At 44.1% G+C, this 22,885-nt stretch overlaps 1 protein-coding gene and 1 long non-coding RNA gene across 4 annotated transcripts; both read right to left on the reverse strand.

Annotated features, from left to right (window-relative positions):
- Window positions 1–426: 426 nt before the first annotated feature.
- On the reverse strand, window positions 427–4,032 carry LOC128412706 (uncharacterized). The gene is made up of 2 exons (XR_008330142.1): window positions 2,961–4,032; window positions 427–2,924 (listed from the first exon to the last, which is right to left on the reverse strand). It is a non-coding gene; the product is annotated as an uncharacterized LOC128412706 (long non-coding RNA).
- Window positions 4,033–17,998, reverse strand: SLC46A3 (solute carrier family 46 member 3). 3 transcript variants are annotated; one of them, XM_053385963.1, is made up of 6 exons: window positions 17,750–17,998; window positions 13,516–14,270; window positions 9,334–10,198; window positions 8,790–8,873; window positions 8,339–8,495; window positions 4,033–6,137 (listed from the first exon to the last, which is right to left on the reverse strand). In XM_053385963.1, the coding sequence occupies exons 2-6, from the start codon at window positions 13,696–13,698 to the stop codon at window positions 6,050–6,052; spliced, it is 1,377 nt and encodes a 458-aa protein (XP_053241938.1). In that variant the 5' UTR covers window positions 13,699–14,270; window positions 17,750–17,998; the 3' UTR covers window positions 4,033–6,049. The 3 variants fall into 3 exon arrangements, with proteins under 3 accessions (XP_053241938.1, XP_053241937.1, XP_053241936.1); XM_053385962.1 differs by having other exon boundaries at window positions 13,516–14,341; XM_053385961.1 differs by lacking the exon at window positions 17,750–17,998 and having other exon boundaries at window positions 13,516–14,531.
- Between the last annotated feature and the right edge of the window lie 4,887 nt (window positions 17,999–22,885).

The raw sequence follows: 22,885 nt of genomic DNA on the forward strand, positions 1-22,885 counted from the left end.
CTGCGGGCACCAGCTTGGAGAAGGCCATTTCAGATAAAATACTTTCTTGTTCACTCTGTGCGCTATCAGATCAAGATAACAGAACTTCTCGTGAACTTTCACTTTGAGTTAATGTGAAGCCAACTCCAGGCCCAGACTCCTTGGCTGGAGGGCGGCTTTTGCTAACAGCAATAAGGACCTCTCACAAAAGGAGGAAAGTGAAAGTTCTCTGGTCAGTGAATTGCTATTACCATTTCCACCCAAGCAGCTATTAACTTTGACAAAGCAACTTTGTCCTGAGTAATTAGTGCCAGAAGTTATTACAGAGCCTGTCTTAAGCCACAACAGTCAGCTTCAGTGCAGTATCTCTCCAGCAAGCTTGCAGTCTTGCTGCTGCTGGTGGTTGGGAGAAAATACAGTCCTTTCATAGGGACTGTATGGAATACAGTTCCATAGCTGTCTGTGGCAGCTTTCGCCAACCACCTCTTCACATGTGCTGGAGCTGAGGATGAAGAGTTGTAGTCTAAAACATCTACAGGACACCAAGTGGGCAACGTAAAAGGGCAATCTAAAGGTTACCCTAAAGCAAGGTGGTCCCAACAACTCAGACCAAGTTATAGGTCGGTAGTTGTGTTGGTCTGCCATAGTCGAAACAAATAAACAAAATTCCTTCCAGTAGCACCTTAGAGACCAACTAAGTTTGTTATTGGTATGAGCTTTCGTGTGCATCTGAAGAAGTGTGCATGCACACCAAAGCTCATACCAATAACAAACTTAGTCGGTCTCTAAGGTGCTACTGGAAGGATTTTGTTTGTTTGTTTCAACTCAGACCAAGTGGGCCACAAGAGCACTTCATCAGAACCTGGGGGCCACGCACTGTATTAAATTTCCATATTGTCTATCAAAGTGGTGCCCATAAAATGAATTACTGCTAGATGAGACCCTCCCTCCCCCACCACAAGTTCTCCACACAACTAGGGGGACTCAAAAGCCAGGAGCAGCATTTTGCTTCACGCTGTGTGGAAGAATCAGCCTGGCCCTCTCCCCAATATCTCTCTGGCACGTACTTGGAAAAGAGAAGTCGGCCACTTGGTTCATGCCAAGCTTTGGAAACACTCAGATGCAAGAGGAAGTAAGATTCTCACTGCTTCTGAGCATCTCCATAGTCCAGTAGGAAGCGAGGCCACAGCTTGCCTCCCCTGACACTTTGGTAGACAGGTCCAGTTAGTGGACATTGTAAATAATGGTCGACTACCAAAGCAGCTACATTTGGAAAGCTTCCTCCTTGCTCCCCCACCTTCCAAACTCCTGTTTGTTATAGCTACTGCACAAATCCTACCCTCCATCCAACAAATGTACTATGGCGGCCCAGGCTAGCCACATACACAAATTAAGAAATACAGAGATGTGGAAGAGGGGGCAATTGGGTACATTGGGCTGAGGAAAGAGTGCCCAGTCCGCTGCTCATTTCCCACACTTCCAAAGCCCCCAAAATGCTATTTACAGTGTAGTCAATTATGACCCCAAACAATCTGCAACCTTCACGATCAAGGTGGGGTGGGGTGGAGCAGACATTACATAGGAGATAACATCAATCAGTCTCCTGACTTAAAAAATGGAATTTGCTAGGTAAGGCTGCAGTCTGAGTGAAGGAAGAGGGTAGGAAAAGATGTTATTATTACTAATTGGATTTATAACCAAGCTTTCAACCCAAAGGTTCCCCAAATTAATGAATGTTAGTTCATTAAAATAAAGCACAGCAATATCATGGACACAAAACCCCCCTAAAGAACATAAAACATTCCAACAGCACACATTGTATAAACCACCTGAATGGATGAGTCCCCAGATATTTTTCCCTCACAGGGAGATAAGCAACTGGGGGAAATAAATTCTGAGTGGGCAAACTGCAGGAAAGAGAAGTGCTGCCCACCCCACCGCTTGCTGTTTCCTCACTCCTGATGGCAGTCAGGGTTCATTAAAAACCCTTTCAGAGACATATCACAATCTTCCCATGGACATCTAATTTGATCTATGGGGGAGAGGGGTGTGTGGATCACAGAGAGGGAGCATTATAAGTCACCAAGGAACTCTCATAAAACCATCAGCATGAAAGCACCTCAGCACTTCATGATACCGCAAAGCAATATATGGCAAGAGGGGAAATAACATCCTAAATGTTAGCGATATGAAAAACTCGCCAGGTGTTGCTAACAACATATTTTATGCTGGGGGGGGGAGGAGGGAGGAGAGATGCCATTGAATGGCATTCTCTATACATACTGTCATTATAGAGCATATAAACCCAAGTGGCAGAAGCAGTTTTATCATCTCACTCTCTAATATTAATTTGCTCTGTGGCCCTGAGACAATTTCAATATTAAAAGGTTGCCCACCCAGAGGTGGAAGGTGAAGTTGGCAAAGAGTACCTGCCTCAGAGCAGCATCGACAAGATTAATGACTTACATATTTGCCAAGCTCTCCGAAGATGAAAAGTGTGGTGCTAGTACAAAATTACACTTTACAGCACATTAACTGTGAACTAATTAGATGCACAGCTCTGGTTCCATCACAGGAGCTCAAAAGAGTTGTAAAAAGAAATGAGGAAGATTCTCCAGACCAGATGGAAGAAAAATGTTAAAGGGCTCAAGGAGAGACAAAATTAAGATTCTTGATTTTGAAAATGTTATTGACAAGGCTTTCTTTCCAGCAAGAAGATGAGAAAGTTTTTTGGGGGTTTAGGGCCATCGCCGCTTAGGGGGAAACTGTCCACCATTGGAACGTGTTCCAAAAGTGTGGGGAGGGGGGCAGCACTTCTCTCTCTCTCTCTCTCTCTCTCTCTCTCTCTCTCTCTCTCTCTCTCCTTCTCTTCATTCAACCATCACTCATCTTCTCACTCACAAAAACACGCATTCCTCCACTTGCAAACACAGAAGTTCCCCCTTCTTGGCTGGTGTGCGCGTGCGCGCGCACACACACACACACAGGCTTCCACCTCCCCATTCCCCCCCATCTAGCCAACCACCCTGTTCTGCTCCCGCCTTCTCTGTGTTGTAACTATTTCACTGGCAGAACCACTCCAGCCATCACTGGAGAGTGCAATCGGCACTACCAGAGGTTTGAAAAATGGCCAGCATTCCTACACACACACACAACCAAACCACAGAGTGTGGGCCAAGAATGGAGTTCCAAAGCACCACTCTATATCTGTGGCACACTATGCCTGACCCACACGCAAGCAGGAATGCCTGCCTGCTGTGTGGTGGCGGCAGGTATGGCAGACTCTGGGGTTCCACATCGAGGAAGTGGAAGGGCCATGTGAGACCCAGACAGGTAACTCACTTGTGCTCGGGATGGGAGCTTTAAATCCAGTTATTTCAAAAGAGCTTTAAGCACACCTAATCCTGTGTTGAACTGCAGCCCAAAACATTACATAGTGTCTACCCTGCAGGCAGCTACATTTTGCATTGCAGGCTTCACAGGTTCAACATGCTTATCCTGAACTGCAAGGTCTTGCTCTTCGTTTTCATGTGAACCAACCCTATCAAATGAATCAATTGAAACACTACCTAATAATTCAACAAGTCAATCCTTAAACAAAATATACAATTACATTAGGGTCTTTTTTGTTTTGTTTACAACAAATCTTTTATCCACTGCAGAAAGTGCTGTTGGGGGGGGGTACACAGCATACAGTTAACATTGCTGATTAATCCTCACTTTTGTTTACCTAAGTGCATTGGTAGGCCAAGCTAATGAGGGATTTGGTTCACATTTAAAGGCGAATCTTCCTAACTCCTGAAAATATATGAACCAAATACAGTCATCTTGTGAAATTCAGACTTCTTTGAATTTTGCAATGCAGATCTCTAATCAAGCAATTCATACAAATTAGGTAAAGTGTGCATAAAAATGCATTATATTAGTGGATACTACTTGCAAAAACATTGTGTACAACAATGTGCGTGTAGGAGAAATTTGTACTAAAATGCTGACCTTTTTTTAAAATGAAAGAATTTGCAAACTGATGTTGAAATTGAAAGACGCGCCCAATTTAAGTAAAATAGCGCAAGATAAATCACAGTGGCATTTTATACAATTGTATGCATCATGAAGTAGGTTAACTTATGGAAGTTCGTGGAATTGGCTGCCCCCTCCTCTCCTCTCCTTTGCCATCGTGAAAGCCTCTGCAGAGGTTTGGCGGCCCTTTCGGAACAACGGGGGACAGGGTGTGGGGAGCTGTTGGGTGGAAGAACAGAATGGAATCTTTCCTTCCATAAACCTCTTTAACTTAGGATCCAAGCCCAATTCCAGTTGATTCTCCAGCTCTCCCAATAGCCCTTAGCATCCCATCCTACATGATTCGGGAGGGAGACATAACCTTCCAGAGTGGCTTGTTTCAGGGGGAGGGATTCAGGTGGCTACAGAGGTGGAACAGGAGATGGGAGCCTTTTTTCCATTATGTTCCTTAAGTTAACTTACCTTAGATTCCAAGCAAAGATTGCCAATCATTATTATAGACTGCTTGCATTCAAGGCACCTGCCTGTCCTCTGTGTAAAGAAGAATCAGGTTTGTTCAGAATTATTTTAAAAATAATTGGCTCAGTTTCTGTATTTTCTTAAGCTTGTCTGGCCACAGGGCTTGCTTGCAGATGTGGTCACACAAAAATTGGAGAAGCTATGTAGGACCTCCACAGCTTATCCAGGCAATTGCTCAAACAGGGTTTGTTGACAGCACTTCACCCATCCTGTGATTCTTAAGTCCCTCTGCAACACAAACACAACCTTCCTGTTGCAAGAGTAGATAATTCTATTTACATATCAATATACAGTCATACCTTGGTTTTCAAACGCCTTGGTACTTGTACGTTTTGGCTCCTGAACGATCGATACCCAGAAGTGAGTGTTCCAGTTTTTGAACTTTTTTTGGAAGCCGAACATCTGATGCAGCTTCCGCTATTGTTTCCAGTGCGCCTGCGCAATCGGAAGCCAATTGGAAGCCACACCTTGGTTTCCAAATGTTTTGGAAATCGAACGGGCTTCCGGAATGCATTCTGTTCGAAAACCAAGCTGCGACTGTATAATAGTTCAACCCTGTAGGTAAGTTCTACTGAACCCAATGAGCTTATTTCTCAATAGCCACACATAAGATTGCACTGCATGCAAAATAAGTGCATCATTTCCTTGCTGAGGGAGTAGCGTCGCTGCTGCCCATCTGTCCACTTCCTGCAAGCAGGTATGCATCACAGACTTACTGGTGTACACAAGAAAGTCTGGTTAATACAGGAGTCACAGAATTCCGAAACTCAAAGGCCAGGGGATTTCAAAATGATGAGAGAACAGAAATGTGTCCACACACGGTGACGCCTTGCCCTTTCCAGTAAGCAGGAGCGACAATCAACCTGAGTTCAGGTGAGCAGCAGCACCACACTATCTGCTACTGATTGCACTGAAACATTAAAAGCCATGCACAGGTGCACCAAGACATCAAGGGCCTGATCTCAGTTCTGACATCACTCCTGTTTCAGCACCAGCCAATTGCCTATTGTCTTTGAAACAGCTCAACCAAGGCAGTGCTTTGGGTGCTTCCAGACAATCTGTTTACTGAGCATTCATTCCTGATCTGTTTGCTACATTAGCTATTTAGTGAGCATTCACCCTGATTTGTTCGTGGAGATGCTAGACAATGTTGTGTCCAGCAACCCTATCCTTTCCAGTCCATTTCCCCATCACTTTCCTTACTGAGAAAAAGCCTGATGTTTTGAGAAAGCATGTTTGTTGCGCAAGACCTCCCAAACAACTGTCATTGCGAATTTGCCAGTTTGTGATTGAATCGCACCCCAGCGTAGCAACAGACTGAAAGCACCATTCACGACTCTCTTCTCTGCTACCGCTTTGCGCAGCATCCTATGCACCATCAAGGACAGCAGCAAACCTGGGATGGTCAATTCTTGTAGAGATCTAAGAACGGACACATCAGATCCTTCTTTAGCTGTGCCAATAGAGTCAACAGGTATGGCCATGATAGAAGAACAGGAGAGGAGGGCTAGCCTTTAGACAAATTCTCTGTTCAGCTGTCAGCATTCTCCCCAAGGGAGTCGTCTTCATTTATAAGTAGTGCAAAGTGATATTCATGCCAAGTGGCATACAGAAACCAGCTGGGAGAAAGAGATAAGACGTTTTAAAGAGGAGATACGGAACACACTGTACTAAATCAACTGAAAATGTACAGAAATCATAAAGCTATCATACACTGCAATGAAAAAGGTCCATGTGGTGTATTCAGTAAGGTTGTGACAATACCTCCCTGTATGCAACCTGAAATGGATAGTCTTCTTAACCTTTTGAAGGAAACACCTGTCATGCCAGCTTTAAGATTAAGAGCAAAGGCAGGTGGAACATTCTAAGAGCAGCTAAAGCAGTTTGAAAGCAACCTTGCCAGCGCAAAATAGCTTCTCCTTTATCCCAGGACGTGTGTAGAAAAACAACACTTCTGCAAATTTTCAGCATGGTTCAGTTTGAGCTGGGGAAAAGCTGGCCAAGGAGAATTCCTATTGGTGAAAATCCATGGCATTTACCTACGCACCTCCCCTTTGCCAATCTCTAGAACATGAAACACAAAGGAAAGCAAATGATGGACAGCTGAACCAGCATTTTACTTGTTAGTACAGTTGTACCTTGGAAGCCAAACGCCTTGGCTCCCGAACAAATCGGCTCCCAAACGATCGAAACTCGGAAGTAAGCATTCCGGTTTTCAAACGGTTTTCAGAAGCCGAACATCCGGCATGGCTTCCGATTGGCTGCAAGATGTTCCTGCAGCCAATGGGAAGCCATGCTTTGGTTTTCGAACGGTTCCTTGAGTCGGATAGACCCCCGGAATGCATTCTGTTCAAAAACCAAGGTACCACTGTACACATGTTTAAGGCAGGTTCCATACTGCAAGGAGAAGGACGCACTGTGACCACTATTTTAAATGTTATGTCTGTGTCCACCCTAACACTTTAGGTATGTGGCAAAGTCAAGGCACTGTTGGGAAATCAGCATAGCAGGAAATATTTAGCCTGAGTTTCACATTATTTTTCACTAATTTCAAGCAAATACTCTTGTCCTGACGGGTAGACTTTTGTCAGCGATACACCCCTTCCTGACCATTCTTTTACTGATCTATATTACATTTGTACTCAGCCCATCTTCCAAGTAGCTCAGATGGGATTATTCCCTTTTAACCCTTACAAACACCCTGGAATGAAGTTTTGACCGGGAAAAGTCTTGTACTGAGAAAAAAATGTGGCATTGGTTGGTCTCCTTTGTTGAAGTGAAAGGGTGATATTCAACTACCTATTGAAATGGATGAGTCTCACTTAGTCATGTTCATTTCAATGGGCCAACTGTTTAAAGGCTAGTCGAACACCACCTAAATACTTTACCAGTACTTTACAGTACTCAATACACTGGTACCTTGGTTCTCGAATGGCTTAGTTGTCGAATAAATCGGCTCCCGAACACCGCAAACCTGGAAGTAAGTGTTCTGGTTTGCAACATTTCTCGGAAGCCAAATGCCCGACGTGGCTTCTGCTTGAGTGTAGGAAGCTCCAGCAGCCAATCGGAAGCCGCACCTTGGTTTTTGAACGGTTCCGGGACTCCCGGAACAGATTACCGTATTTTTCGCTCTATAAGCCGCACTTTGTCCCTCCTAAAAAGTAAGGGGAAATGTGTGTGCGTCTTATGGAGCGAATGCAGGTTGCGCAGCTATCCCAGAAGCCAGAACAGCGAGAGGGATCGCTGCGCAGCGATCCCTCTTGCTGTTCTGTCTTCTGGGATTCAGAATATTTTTTTTCTTGCTTTCTTTCTCCGAAAACTAGGTGCGTCTTATGGTCTGGTGCGTCTTATAGAGCAAAAAATACGGTAAGTTCGAGAGCCAAGATACCACTGTACTTAATTATTTAACTGATATTTCATTACAAGAATTTCATTCATAAAAGGGTAAGAGTGAGAAAAAAAAGAAAGGAAAAAAGTCAGTGAGAATGAAAAAAAATAAAGAAAAAATACTGTTACCAGATCTCAATACTTGATAATATGCGAGGTAGTGATGCTGGAGATTTTTATAATGCACCAAGGATGCACTGGCAGAAGGGTGGTAGCTCAAGAGAGGAGCACTTGTTTCATATGCAGCTCTCTGGGTCATGTTGGGCCAGTCGCTGTCTCTAACTCTAAACCTACCTCGCAGGGTTACTGAAAGGGGGAGGGGGAGAACCACGTAGACCACCAGGAGTTCCTTAGAGGAAAAGGTGGACTATAAATGCAATGTAATAAATAGCTTTGCTTTTGGCATTAACCAGAGGAGTAATATGTATACAACCTCAGCGTAATCAGCGGAATTATGCAAAGGCCAGCTGAGAAGAGGAAGCTGAAGCCTGGAAACCAGCCCACAGTGGCAGCATAAAGACTATTGAACGTGACAAGTCCAAGAGTCCCCATCACGACCTCTAAGCAGGCGATGCAAGCAAATATAGCTCCTGTCAAAAAAAGAAAACACAAAAAATTAAAATAAAACACTTGTGCTATTCTCCATTTATTTGAAACATTTCTCAACCGCCTTTTCTCAGAAGATTGCAGGGTGGCATTCCAGAGTGTTACTTAAACTATTCATGCAACTTATTAATAGGGTTAACCTTTTTTATTTTTTTTAAAGCCCCAAAGAATAAGTAACAATGTAAAATAAAACTGACAAATCCACCCAACACCTCCTAACTCCCTTCGTAATTTATGACATGACAACCGCGAACTATCCTTTTGCAACTTCAACTCACCTTGTTCATTAGGAAGAACTAATTTGGACAACATGGATCGAAGGACAGGAATGGGCATAGCAAGTAGCAGGGAAGGCACTCTCACTGTAAAACACAGAAGCCAGCAATATTATGAATAGGAGACTGAAATAGATGAAGCTGTACTGTAAAATACAACAAAGCAAAAGGAAACAGCCCAGATATTTTGATAGTCATATAGGGTTGTCTCCAACTAAGTCATACTCAGAGAAGATCCACTAAAATAGATGCATTTAAGTTACTCAAGTCTATGGGCTTTCAACGGTTTGGTAAGGATTAATGTGAACCTAACCTGAAACAATATGCAAACCTAAATGCAAATGTATTTCAAAATTCATACTTTTCTGAATTTTGTGGTGCAGTTCTCAAACCAAGGAATGTCTATAAAATTGCATATATTCTTGAAAATAATGTAGTCCAGAAATTATTCTTCATGGTTGTGAGCACCACTTGTTTTCAAAACATCTGCATAACTAGTATTCTTACCAAAAGTTCTGAATTTTCACCGGTCTGGTACTGAACTCACCTAAAAACATCAGCAACGTAGTGGTGGCAAAGGCAGCCATGATGGCTCCTCCTATGTAAGAGAAGATCCCGAGGTAAACAAGGTAAAAGTCCTTTAGGTACTTGACAAGGACAAGGATTCCTAAAAAGCCAATCAGAGAGACAGCAGTAGATGCAGCCGAGCCGTATCCTATATAGATGGCGTTCCAGCAGAGCGGGGCGTTCAGTTCATAGATGGTGTAAAGAGAAAGCGCGCCGATCATTGTGAACAAGTAAGTCATGAATGTACAAAGCAGCAATGTGATCAGAGTCCGCTTCCTACAGGAAGAATTCCGAAATAAGTCATAAACTCCAGAAAAGGTTCCCTTGAGCTTTTCTTTCAGAGACTTTGGCTCAACCTCAGATACCCGGACCGTGTCATCCAAGAAACACATAACATACAAAATGTTGACCACCTGAAGCAGTGACATCATCACGTAGGTCCAGGTAAAGCCCAAAGCTTTTAAAATGTAGCCTGAAGACAGTCCTCCCAATCCAGAAAACACTCCAAGGATGAAGTCGATCACTGCTATTCGGATGGTATTCTGCTTCTCATTCTCGCAAAGGTCAGCGATGAAGGCAAAGGCACCGCCGAGGAAGGTTGCTATGCTTCCAAACAGCCCAGTAACGAAGGCCGAAATGAATAGGAGAGAGAGGGGCAGCGAGAAATAGGATATAGCGCAGAGGAAGACGCTGCTCACGAGAGAGCCCACCATAGGAAGAACCAGCGATACTTTGCGCCCCCAGCGTTCTCCATTTGCTACGACGACAAAGGCTACCAAAATGCTGAGGGCACCCGCACACAGGTCTGTTTTCAAGATAAAAATAGACATCTTTTCTTGGACTTCCTGAAAGAAGAAAATAAACAGATTTAATATAAAGTAGCAGGGAGAGGCCTGTCAATCCGTAAATGCAAACCTGTGTAATAACTGATTGTTAATGGCTTGCGATAACATGGAGGCAAGGGTGGAACCAGTGTGTTGTGGAATGCCCTCCCTGCTGAAATACCAAGGGGCCATCAGTATTGGCATTCCACTAGCTCTTGAAGACACACCTGAACTTGAACTTGATCCTACTGTTTTTTTCAGTTGTTTCAATTGTCATGCTTTCTAACTTTATTTTCCTTCCAAAAATGACCCCATAATTTTTGGATTTTATTGACATTGATGCTGCATTTTATGTTGTATTCTATGCTGTTTTTAAGTCGCATTTTAATCAATGTTTTATATTTGCTGCTAGCTGTTCTGAGCCCGGTTTTGAAACTGGGAAGAGCGGGGTATAAATATTTATTACTATTATTATTTATTATAACTGGCTTGTGGCATATTTTAATTAAAGATGTTTTAATGCTACGGTGGAATTGTTAGTGTATTTTAATTATGCAAGGATTTTATAATTGGTTTTATAGTTGCAAACCACTTACAAGCCATTTTGGTATATGAGCAGTACATAAATTATTATTATTTAAAACATCATCGTCTTTCCCTCTTTCATACCTCAACATGCATGCATGTAGGAGAAAGTGTGCAGAGGGAAGGCCAAATTTTGATCAGCCCGAGCAACCACAGACACAAAAGAGCCCTGAAGTACCTTTTTAGGTCACATTCACACCATACATTTCAAACACAAGGTTTTCCCGGAAGAATCATTGGAACTGTAGTTCACCCTCGCAGAGCTACAATTCCCAGCACCCTTAACAAGCTACAGTTCCCAGGATTCTTTGGGGGAAGGTGTGTGCTTTAAATGGCGTGGATATGATTTTAACACATTTACAGCAGCATAAGCTTTTGTGGACTGGATTTTACATCACCCAGTGTGTGAAATGCCAGTCGAAGCTGTACCTGTATCTGTGTATCTATTTACAGACGGGAGAAGAATTATAAATCACCAGGTTGAAATGCCACAAAATGCAAGGTGCCCATTACATTTCTGTGCAAAGCTCAAAGGTATCAAGCTCACAGAGAAAGCACCGACAAGCAAAGAAAGCACAGAGGTTATCTCGCACACACTTGAAGTTTGCATAGAAATGTTGCAGATTATGCCTCTTGCATTTTGTGACCTTCGGCCCTTCTGTAAACGATTCTCTCTCCTTGAGAGTGGCAAAAAAACCCCTGCCGACTGAAGATACGCTTGATGTGTCTGCTCTGAGAGACAGAGTAGGACCTTGGAGCAGATGTTCAGGCCCCCCTCACTCAGCAGACTCAACAGGAGGCCCCACCCAAAGCCGCAGGACTGTTGTTTCCTATGATCGTGTTGTTGTTTTTCTGTTTTTCTTAACACTAAAGGACCTTTAACTTCCTCTGGGCAAGATGATAACATGGCAATGCTCTGTCTAGATGGAGTAGCGGGGAGGAGAAGCAGAAGGCCCAACACTAAGCAAATGTTGCAAGAATCCCAGCTGGTACAAGATGACCCTAGTGCTTGATGTTGTGTGCAATCCAGAGAAAAAAACCATGAGCCTTGAATGCACTTATTTAAAGAAGTCAATAGGATTTTGCCACGTCAGCTTGGGTTGCACACAGCCATGTTTTCACATGAGGTACATGCTGATCACTCCAGATAATGAGGGAGAGTTACCAAAACATATGCTGTATATAAATTAAACACAGCACTCCACTACTTAAGTCAGGCGCACAAGAAAGTAAATGAGAAGCACCTGGATTAAAAGCAGCTTAGTTTCAGCAAAGCCAATGAAGTATTGCACTGTGACGCTAGCTGAAGATTTGGCCCACAAGTCTATAATCTGAAGATACACGTTTCACTCTAGGGCACAGTTTGTGAAGCAAATAAATAGAACTTACAACAAAAACTTAAACAGGGAGGAGTCGTCAACTTATATAAAGATTAAATTAAGGGTTAGAGCATTGTGAGGCAAAACAAGATGCAAGGAAGGGAGCACTGCTGGTAAACCCTATTATTAATGAAAGCATTTTCCACAATCTGCAACCAGTCTAGCAAGCATAATGCCTGCATTGCATACTAAACAGTGTACAGTGGTACCTTAGCTATAGAACAAATTGGCTCTCGAACGCCGCAAACCCAGAAGTGAGTGTTCTAGTTTGGGAACGTTTTTTGGAAGCCGAACGTCCGATACGGTTCCCGATTGAGTGCAGGAAGCTCCTGCAGCCAATTGGAAGCTGCACCCTGGTTTTCGAACGGACTCCCGGAACGGATTAAGTTCGAGAACCAAGGCACCACTGTATCAGTGTAAGATCCCCCACTTTAGCTATAAAGATATTTGTTCAAGCAGGCCAGCCACCAGCAAGCTCCACAGTCTGGTCTAATGAATTCTGAGCTTCTTTGTAATTAAAGATGAATCCAGTTCTAACACAGTACAAAAGATATTTGAATGCAAATGCTAGGAAGCCTTCTTAAAAATACCCCTTTAAAATCCTTGATCCTGAACCACCCCTAAAATGAGTGACCAACACTGACCATTTTCAAGTTCCAAAGCAATCAGTGAATTGGAGATATACAACTTCTCTGTTTTTAAAGTTTAGCCTGCCTTGGATGGGGTAGCCCTCCTCCTGAAAAATCAGGTTGCGGTCTGGCAGTACTCCTGGATGAAGACGTCTAAAGAGTACTGTGGCCAGGGGTGCTTTTGTCCAGCTTAGGTTGGTGCACCATCAGCAACCATTCTTTGAAAAGCTCTGACAAAAGTGTCACATCCAGGTTGGATTATTGCCATGTGCTCTCAATGGGAATACATTTGAAGAGTCCACACAAAGTTCAGTTGGTGAGCCTACTGAAACACCCTCTTAAAGCTGCCAGAGCCCCGTTCTTTTTTTGCACCTGGTCCTCCCAGCTCTGACTGTTCTAGCAGCTGACAATTCATTGACTGTCATTTAATTCAAGTGACGTTTTCTTTGCAACGCTCTCTCCCAGTGGGCACAACCCAAACATATGCATTTTAAATTTTTCATTAAAGTTTGTGGAACTTAAGAGCATAAATCTCTCACAGCGATAGAGACTAGCAGTCCAATCCTACCAATTTTCACTCAGAGTTTACCCAGTGTAAACTCAGATGTTTACACCAAACCCATTGAGTTCAGTAAAGATTACTCCCAAGAAAATGAGAGTAGGAGCTTTCTGGATAGAAATCAGTAGACTTGTGCTGTCCATTTAACTATGCCTGGTATGCACCTGAGGAGAACTTTGAGCTTACCTTTTGTTTCAAGAAAGTTGGGTCACTTTGGTTCACATGGCAATGAGAAGCATTGTCATTATCGAAGGTGGAATTGGTGGTCTCCTCCCAGAGCTTCCGATACACATACTGCTGCATCAACGGCATGGAATATAAAAACATGAACAAGGCAACCACAGGTTCCACTACCATAAATTTCTTCATGCTTGAATCTGAGTTTTAATTCTGTTTCAGAAAGAAAAGAATGTATTAGTCTTCTTGAAAGGACAGCAAACTGGCTCATCAAACTGGGAAGGTACCTGCACACCTGCAGTCCCACAACAGGTGATGAGTCAAGCAATAAAAAACACTGCAACCCTGATGGTTTGGTGCGCTGTTACCAGAAGGGGTGGATCCTCTGTAATTCCTTGTTAAATTATGAAAGAGCCATTTAACACGCTCTGACTCACATTTGCTCTAACCTACACTGCTAAGATGGGGTTTTCAAATGAGTTTAGCACAAGGGAGTTATATTTTTTAATAACTTCTACTGGGTTTGGGGGTATATGGAATGTAGTACCTCTGGTGGCAGACACATCACGCTCCTTCTGAGGTAGTTTATCACCTTTGGTCCCCACCCTGCACTCAGCTCTTACCTGACTTCCAGAAGTTGTCAGCGTGCAATAGGGGTCGCTCCCCAGCAAATGGCTCCGACTGGCCGGCTAATCCAGATGAGGGCAGCTGATGGCTTTCAAACCCTCGGTGAGTTACGGACTTCCACTGCATGTGAAGACAGGCTCCAGCGGATTGAGCGGACAAGAGTAATAGTCAGTCTAACAGTCAAGAAGGTAGGTGGTTTCTGCTCATGCTGTAGGGGGAAGTGAGGGGGGCAGATGGGGCTCATCAACCTGGGAAGGTACCCTAGTTAGGATAAGGAAAACTCTGGCCCTAAACTTCTACTGCCTTGTGCGGTATCTTCGGGAAAAGAAAAGGAGTCCCTGAGATGGTTGGATGGCCTTGTACGCCTCCTTCTTGCAACTCCTGCAGCCAAACTGGGGCCAAACCAGTGAGGCCGAGAGGAGGGTCTTGTCGTCCGGGCAGCACAGGACCTTCATACACACTGCCCAGGCTTGTGCCCCAGGGAGGTCACTTTGGTGCAGCAAATGCAACAGTTTGACTTCACCCCTGGAGGTGCACTCCATTGTCTCTCAAGACAAACAGATTCCAACAACCTACTGTGTCATTTTATCCATTTTCCTGCTTTGCAATTTTGGTTTCTGTTTTTCTGTCTTGAGAAACATAATTAGACAATGCAACCAATGCTTTTTTTCCCTGGCAGTACACAACGGTACACAGTATTGCCACCTTTTTCGCAAGAGAAGGAGGCAGGAGGCCTCTTGGACCCCGTCAGAGCACCGCGCCTCCTTCCCTAAGCTGGGAAAATGCTTCCTGGGCTTGGGGAAGGAAGCGTGAGCCCATGTCCCGGCAGAATCGTGGATGGTATGACCCTGTGGTGATAATAGGCATGCACAGTCAGGTATTAAGAGTACAGAACAAGGTACAGAGTTGCAGCAAGTCCTTTAATTATCACGCATAATGTAATAACTACATACCAATATTTTAATGATGTTCCAGTAAAACATACAACTGTTTTACATGTATTTGTTTTTCCTGACTCCCAAGGAAGTTTTCCATCCAGGGCAACCGCCCAGAATATCAACACCTTTCCCCCCTAGATATAAAGCACTTTAGTAACAACTGCAGTACTGGTTGAATGACCTGGTTAAGAAGGGGCAGGGCTCCTGAATCTTTTAAAGTTGTGTTTCAGCATGTGTGCCTTTTATGAAAAATTATGGCCTTTTCCAGATGACCTGTTTATTCAGCATTCATTCTGATTTGCTTGCAGGACAGTTAAATGACAATGAATTATAAGGCAGTGGAGAACTCATACAGCTACTGTCACCCCAGGGAGAGTTACCCTGTCTGGTCTTTAACTGTAATAAAGATTGATTGAGGGTTTTTTGTTATCTATCACAGCTTCCCAATGAATTTGGTGTGGGCTAGACTTGTTTCAGGGCACAAAAGCCCAGTTCCTCGTTCATATTTATAGCAGCAGTTACTGGTGTGTACGTGTGTGCACACACATTCTACTCTTGAGAGCGTCTTTCAGAAAAATAAAGTGTTGGGCCAAACACAATGCCAGCACTTCTCATAGAAGGCAGCCGTCCAGCAGCAAATGTGTATGTTTTTTCCTCCCAGGATGCAAACTCTAATTTCTTATTCCTCTGGATTGGCCTGAGAGACACCACAATTTAACGTGCATTGTACAAAGACAAAACTTTGGGATACGCGCCGATGATGCATTTGTCAAAAAAATTATTCCAAGGCAGGAATTATGCTAATACCAAGATTATACTCCATTGGAAAAAGCACAGGTTCTTACAGTCTAAGGCCCAGAACTGCTTAACAGTACTGTACTGGTCCACACTCAAAGACATGTTACTATTTCTGCCTCAAGTGTCTTAGAGTCACCCAATCAGCTAGAAAGGGGAGCTTTTAAACCACAGTATGCTCCGCAGCTAAGCATTTAGGAATACTGAAAACACTAGGTGCTTCAGTTTCAAAAGAATGGTGTGCAACTTCTGTTATGTACATTGGAACTTCTAGGGAAGCACAAGTCACTCTGAAAGATATTGGACTATTCCAAATCATTTGCCCACGTATGTGCACAGACTATGGTAAAAAAAAAAGGTAAAGGGACCCCTGACCATTAGATCCAGTCGTGACCGACTCTGGGGTTGCGGTGCTCATCTCACTTTATTGGCTGAGGGAGCTGGCGTGTGGCCAGCATGTGGCCAGCATGACTAAGTTGCTTCTGGCAAACCAGAGCAGCGCACGGAAACGCCGCTTACGCACCTTCCCGCTGGACCAGTGTAGCCTTATGAGGCTTTGCCCTCGGGTGGGAAAAATATTGCGCCTGGGAAAGGGAAGTGGGAGTCAACAGACACTCAAGGAATAGTTTCGGAGAAAAGGCTTTTATTTCTACCATCCATGAACTGGTAGAAGGAGCAAGTGTGATAGTCCACAAAAGCATGCACAAAATTCACAATCATGTGCACAAGCATATATACGCCTTTCCAGTTCCTATTTATCTGCTTGCACTCTGATGTGCTTTCGAACCTAGCTAAAAGGCAACACCTGCGCACCTGCATTGATTGTTGCAATATGTCCCTAATTATTATTATTGTATAGGAATACCATAATAATAATAATTAGGAACACAATAATAACTATAAGATTAATGTGTAATCTTAGAATGTTGTACAACCTTAGAAGGGGCATGGCTGTGACAATCATGAAGATTGCCACTGCAACTCTTTTCTGGAAAACAAACCTGGGGATATGCATTTTTAAAAAAGAATGACTATCACTGTTTTAAATAAACAAAGCTTGGTCAGCTTCATTCGGACTTCATCCAGGAAAACAAGAAAGGTGAAGTAAAGCTCAACTGGTTCTTAAGGTCATGTGTATCTCTCACATGACACTGCAAACAAAATCGCACTCGTCAGTTATTTAGCCTTTGCGCAACTGTCTGCTTGGCGGCTCGAAAAACCTTCAATGCCTGCCTTTTTGAGCCACAGGTCATCAAACTGCAGAGCGGTACCCGTTCACCTGCAGCAACCTTGCAAGTCACCCCCTGCGTGTCAGATTGTCCGAAACTTGTGCCTATTTGTTTTCCCCTCCCCTCCAGCCAGTTGTAAGTGGGGCGGAGGGGAAGTTTTATTTTATTCCCCCCCCCCCAAGTATCTTGTCGCCTGCAGCCTAGTTTATACAGTATTGCAAAGTGGCTCAGCCTCGGCTGCCGTGCAAACGAACGAACGGCCGCGCGCACTGTGCAAGCAAGAAGATGCTCAGGTATTTTTGCAGTGCTTTTTTCCGGGGGGACGCAGGGGTACACACACCTGTAAACATTTTGTGAATCTAAGTTTGGCCTCACTGAGGGGCAGTATTTCAATATGAGTAGGAAAATGAGGGTACCCTTAAACATTTTTTAAAGAAAAAAAGCACGGCGGTATTTGAAAGCAAACAATGTGGCGCAGGCAAGCAGCTCCCCGAATTCCTCCCCGTGACCCGGAGTTATTGTGCAGGCGTTTGCCCCTCCGCTCCCGATATCGCGCGCACACGCAGGCAGCACCGGGGAATGACGGCGGTGCTCGCGCAGGCGCGGGCGCGCGCAAACTGTGCTCCAGCGCCGCCCTACTCGCCATTCGCTTACCTCCGACCACACGCAGCCCCACCTCTCCCGCTTCCCCAGCTCCTACTACGTCTCCATGGCCTGTTGCAGAAGAAGGAGCGCCGCCTCTCCATTAGGGAGACAAGCGCTACCTGCCCTCGGCTCCCCGCGCGCTCCTCGCCCGTCTCACGCGAGGCCCTGTTTATTGGCTCCCAATGCTTGAGAGAGAAGCCCTCACGCAAGGACAGCGGCGATTGGCCCGCCGACGTGTCACTCGAATCCGCAGGAGCCCGCCTCGCGCCTGGTCTTCTTGTGCCGCGCATGCCCGGTCTGTGGAGGCGGCCGCGCGGCTTTGGTAAAGTCTGGGCTTGGCTGGCTTGGGGCGGCGAGAGTCCAAAGGCTGCGCGAGGACGCCCCGGGAGATCATAGCGCATGGGCGCTCCTGGCGTTATGCAAAAGGCCGTCTCTCCCACCTCGTTTCCACAGTCGCTAATTCCTACCTACGGCGCAATTCAGAAGGAGAGGGAATAGATAGTTGCCCCGAAGTAACCTCAGACAACATGAACTGTCGCAAGCCAATTCGCAATCGTGCAGTAAAAACAGCTAAAGTAGGGGGTTGATTTTTAAAAAAAAATAGTGCTCTCTGTATTATTATTATTATTATTATTATTATTATTATTATTAAATTTGTCTACTTCATTTGTAGATCACAGGGCAGTTCACAAGATCAAAACACAAAACACAAACTAAAAAGAACACACACAAACCAATAACAACTCCTCGTAACCTGGTGTTAAGCTGGATAGCTCACCTTATATGTTGGTACCAAAAACATGAACTCTGCCCTCTAGCAGTTTGACAGCCAGTATAGATCTCACAGACAATATTATTATTTTGGAATGCCCTCCCATCATATGTCAAACAGAAAAACAATTATTTGCCTTTTAGAAGACATCTGAAGGTAGCCCTATTCCGGGAAGTTTTTAATGGTTAGTGTTTTACTGTGTTTTTAATATTCTGTTAGGAGCCGTCCAGAGGGGCTGTGGCAACCCAGTCTGATGGGCAGCATATAAATGATAAAATTATTACTCTGTTATATGCTGGTTATATGCCCCCCCCACAAGCAGCCTGCCAGCGGAAGTGTCCAGAGTGCATTCAAGTAATCCAACCTTAAAGCTATGACTTTATGCACAACTGTGGTCAAGCTATCAATCCAGAAAAGGATGTAGCTGTCTTACCAAGCAAAGCTTGGTAAAGGCACTCCTTGTCTGCCTTAGGCCTCTAGCCATTTCTAGAATGACAAGCATGAGATTAATACAAATACATTTCACATGCTCATGCAAGCTGAAACAAAGACAACTTTGTGGTGTCTCAAAGGCGGTTTATCCCATAGAATTTCCAATCTGTTTTATTTCTTGGAAGTAGCAACTTGACATGATCCAAAAATCCTCATTTGTTTTAGAAAGAAAATCCTCAGAATAAGTTACACATGGAACTACATACGTGCAGATATTTTTTTTAAAAATAATAGAGCTGTTGGGGGGGGGGGTTCTAACGGATCAGTAATATAGAAGCAGCTGTAAAATATGAGAAAAGAAGATTCATAGAGATGCATCTAGCATCTTCATTGTATAGCTTCTCCCATATGCTGATTGTGCACCTCTTATTATGCCATAATGGATTTGAGTTTTTAAGGTGCCGCAAGTCTCTGTTGTTTTTACTAACCCAGCTATGCCTCTAGTAACTTATTCTGAGTGACTTATCATCATGGCTACAGAAATACAACTGGATTTGCTTCTGCTGCCTTGATGGTAAAAGCATATTTAACTTGGGGAATGATCATCATTTTGTTCTAGAAAGAATAATATATTTTTAAAGTAGAAATAATGAAATGAGCATTTTGGTGAATTTGTATGTGTGGGGCTGGCTGATGACTAAAATATTTTTAAGAGAGAAAATATGGCAACCAGCATCAGCCCATGGTGACCCTGGTACTGTTGCAGGCCTTGCTTGTCACTTAGCTCATCATCTGCAGCTCTCCAGCAGATCATTTGGTGGGTCCTGGAATTTGCCCCAGCCCTACCTGCACCACTGAAAAGAGTGCTAAAAATGTGTTTATAGAGCAGAGGGAGAAAGCTTTCCTGCTGAGTGCCACTTTGCTTGCTCCTGCTGTTTCATCTGTTTTGAGATTTACAGGTGGTCCTTTTTCCATAGCTGCTTGCTAATTATTCTGCTGCTATTCAGCCATTTGAAGTTGGTTCTTCACACTCTATTTCCCATTGCAATACATATGTTTACTCTAAAGTGTTCTTCAGGCTGCATAAAAAGTATGAAAATATATTGTAAGCATGGGCCACAGTCCTGATAGAATAACTGTATTATTGTACTATTGTGTGCCCAGCAGTTCCTTTGTTTGTGAGTGTGGTTGCCTTTGCAAAATATAGGCTTCCTCTTGCCACGCCACAGCACAGATATACTGCCTGGCAAATGGCTAATGAAACTCAGAGGTAAAGGCTGCTACTCAAAGCCAATCAACAGAAGTCCATTTGCAGGAGTACAGCATACAGGTCTTGAAATGCACCAGAGGCAGCCACCTGGATTGTGTCCATGAAGCCTTGTCATCTTGCATTTTTGTTCATGCCAATACCAACACTGCATTAAACCTGAGCTTCTTCTTGTGACCTAAGTGGTGTTCATGCTTGTCTCCTGTTTTTTGTTTTGCTCTGTTATAAAAACCACTGTCGGTAAGCAGAATCCGATTCAGTGATTGATGGCTTGCATGCTTTACGTCTTGTATAGTACTTTGTGCATATTGCTTCTCACTTTCTTTGTGGTTGGTAAGAGGTTCCAGGGGCAGATACCATGAGTTCTGTTTCCTTTCAGGATGACAGCACCGAAATCTTATGCCTTTGGTCCTCAAAATGGCACCCATGGTATTTCTGTATTATGGAAAGCCCCTCCCACAAGGTACAGCTGGCACAAGCACTTTACAACTTGTTTAAAACACACTTTGCCCTGGTCTTTGGAAAAGAAGTACGCATTTATACTTGTCCTCCTTGCAAATGTTAGCAGTAAGGCGTTTTATTCTTTTATTGTTGTTGCTTTATTATGGATTACTTTTGCAGTTGTCTTGGTAACTGTGTAACCTGGCTTGGGATCTTAGAAATCAATCAATCAAACATTGCTGCTATTACATGACATTCAAAGTAAGCCACCTAAGGTTGTGGTCCCACTCTGGCTAGTGGTAGGGCTGGCCCTGTCTGTCTCGCTGGGTTGCTTGGAAGATTTAATGGGGTAACCCCAAGTATACTGCACTAAACTCATTGGAGGAGATACAGGTGAGATAGAAAATTCAGTTTGAGGGAGACAAACCTCCTGATGAATTGGGCAGAACACAGAATGAGATAGCAGTGCTGTTTCCCCTTCCGAAGTAACTCCTTGGAGCCTGCTTCTCTTTAATTTACAGTACTTTCTTTTTTACAAGCAGTTCTGTCTTTCATTTCCCCATTTCCAGCCACCACCTCATCCACTGTATTTTCTGACCTGTCATCTCCTTGTGATGCAGTGGAACTCTCCTAAAGAACAAGGCATTTATTTTTCACTGGTGTTTTTGATAATTTTATCTAGCAGGTCTTGTGGCGGGAGGGGGGCAGAGACTAGAGAGGACTGCTATCACATGATTCTTACTCATATGATCATATGAGGGCAAGCTCCCTCCATCCCCCCTCAACCTTTGTCTCTCTTGCCGAGGTAAGCAAATAAATGCTTTCCCTCTTTGTATTTTTGCACTAGGCTAGAATTACTGGCTGTCTGCATAAGCTACTACTCGAGGGAAAGTGTGATGGTGCCATCTGATCAGGACTTCGGAGCAGATGTTCAGTGCCCCACACAGCAGAACAAGCAGGAGGGCTCCCAAATGCATCAGGACTGACTTACCACATTTTGGTGTTGAATCATTCACACAGTTATTCCAAGCACATTTCAATGTGTTGGTGCTGACCTTTAAAGCCCTAAACCATAGCTGTCAAGTGTCCCTTATTTGAAGGGACTGTCCCTTATTCCAGCGCCATTTCCCGCTGCTGTCCCTTATTGATGAATGTCCCTTAAATTTCAAAGGAAGCAGCTCCTTTCCCTCCCTCCCTGCCGGTCAGGGAGGAGGGAGGCTCCAACTGTGTTGCTTGGCTGTGTTGCTCACCCAATAAGAAGTCTAAGAACGATTGGGGGATGGAGCTTGCATGCCTTGTGTGTGGCTAGTTAATGCAAGCTGAGGGGTTTTTTGAATGCTGGACGCCATTTTGTTGCACGTGCTGCTGCAAACTTTGCAGTGCAAAGCCAGGCCGGGGAGCCATCTTAAGTTGAGGCTGCATAGGCCTTGTGGTGCATGTGATTCAGAGTCTATTCAGTTGAACCTCTGGTTACAAAGTTGGTTGGACAGTGTTCTCGAAGCTACCAGCATGAGTTTGACCAGACTGCAGGAGGATAGGAAGACTGGAGTGCCTGGAACAGTTGAGGCTGCAGGTCCCTTATTTTGGCTGCTGGTCCCTTATTTTCAAATCTGTAAGTTGACAGCTATGCCCTAAACGGCCTCGGTCCTGTATACCTGAAGGAGCGTCTCCATCCCCAACATTCTGCCCGGACACTGAGGTCCAACTCTGAGGGCCTTCTGGCAGTTCCCTCACTGCGAGAAGCGAAGTTACAGGGAACCAGGCAGAGGGCCTTCTCGGTAGTGGCACCCGCCCTGTGAAATGCCCTCCCACCAGATGCCAAAGAGAAAAACAACTACCAGACTTTTAGGAGACACCTGAAGGCAGCCCTGTTTAGGGAAGCTTTTAATATCTGAACGACTATTGTATTTTAATATTTTGTTGGAAGCCGCCCAGAGTAGCCCAGAGCAGATGGGTGGGGTATAAATAATAAATTATTATTATTAATAATAAATTATTATTATTATTATTATTATTATTATCATCATCATCATCATCATCATCATCATCTTAGGGGTGTGTGAATGCAGAGAGGAAGTTGGATAGTTCTCACAATGGAGGGATGTGGGAGGAAAGTCCCCAAGGATGTATACTGGGACTGGTGTCTTTAAGCTAGTTCACAAATGATCAGGAGTCAGGGAGCAAGCAGTGACTTAGCCAAGTTTGTAGAATAGACCAAATGTTCAGGGTGATA

This window comes from Podarcis raffonei, chromosome 4, assembly GCF_027172205.1.
Source record: "Podarcis raffonei isolate rPodRaf1 chromosome 4, rPodRaf1.pri, whole genome shotgun sequence".
In the NCBI taxonomy this organism is placed as follows: Eukaryota; Metazoa; Chordata; class Lepidosauria; order Squamata; family Lacertidae; genus Podarcis; species Podarcis raffonei.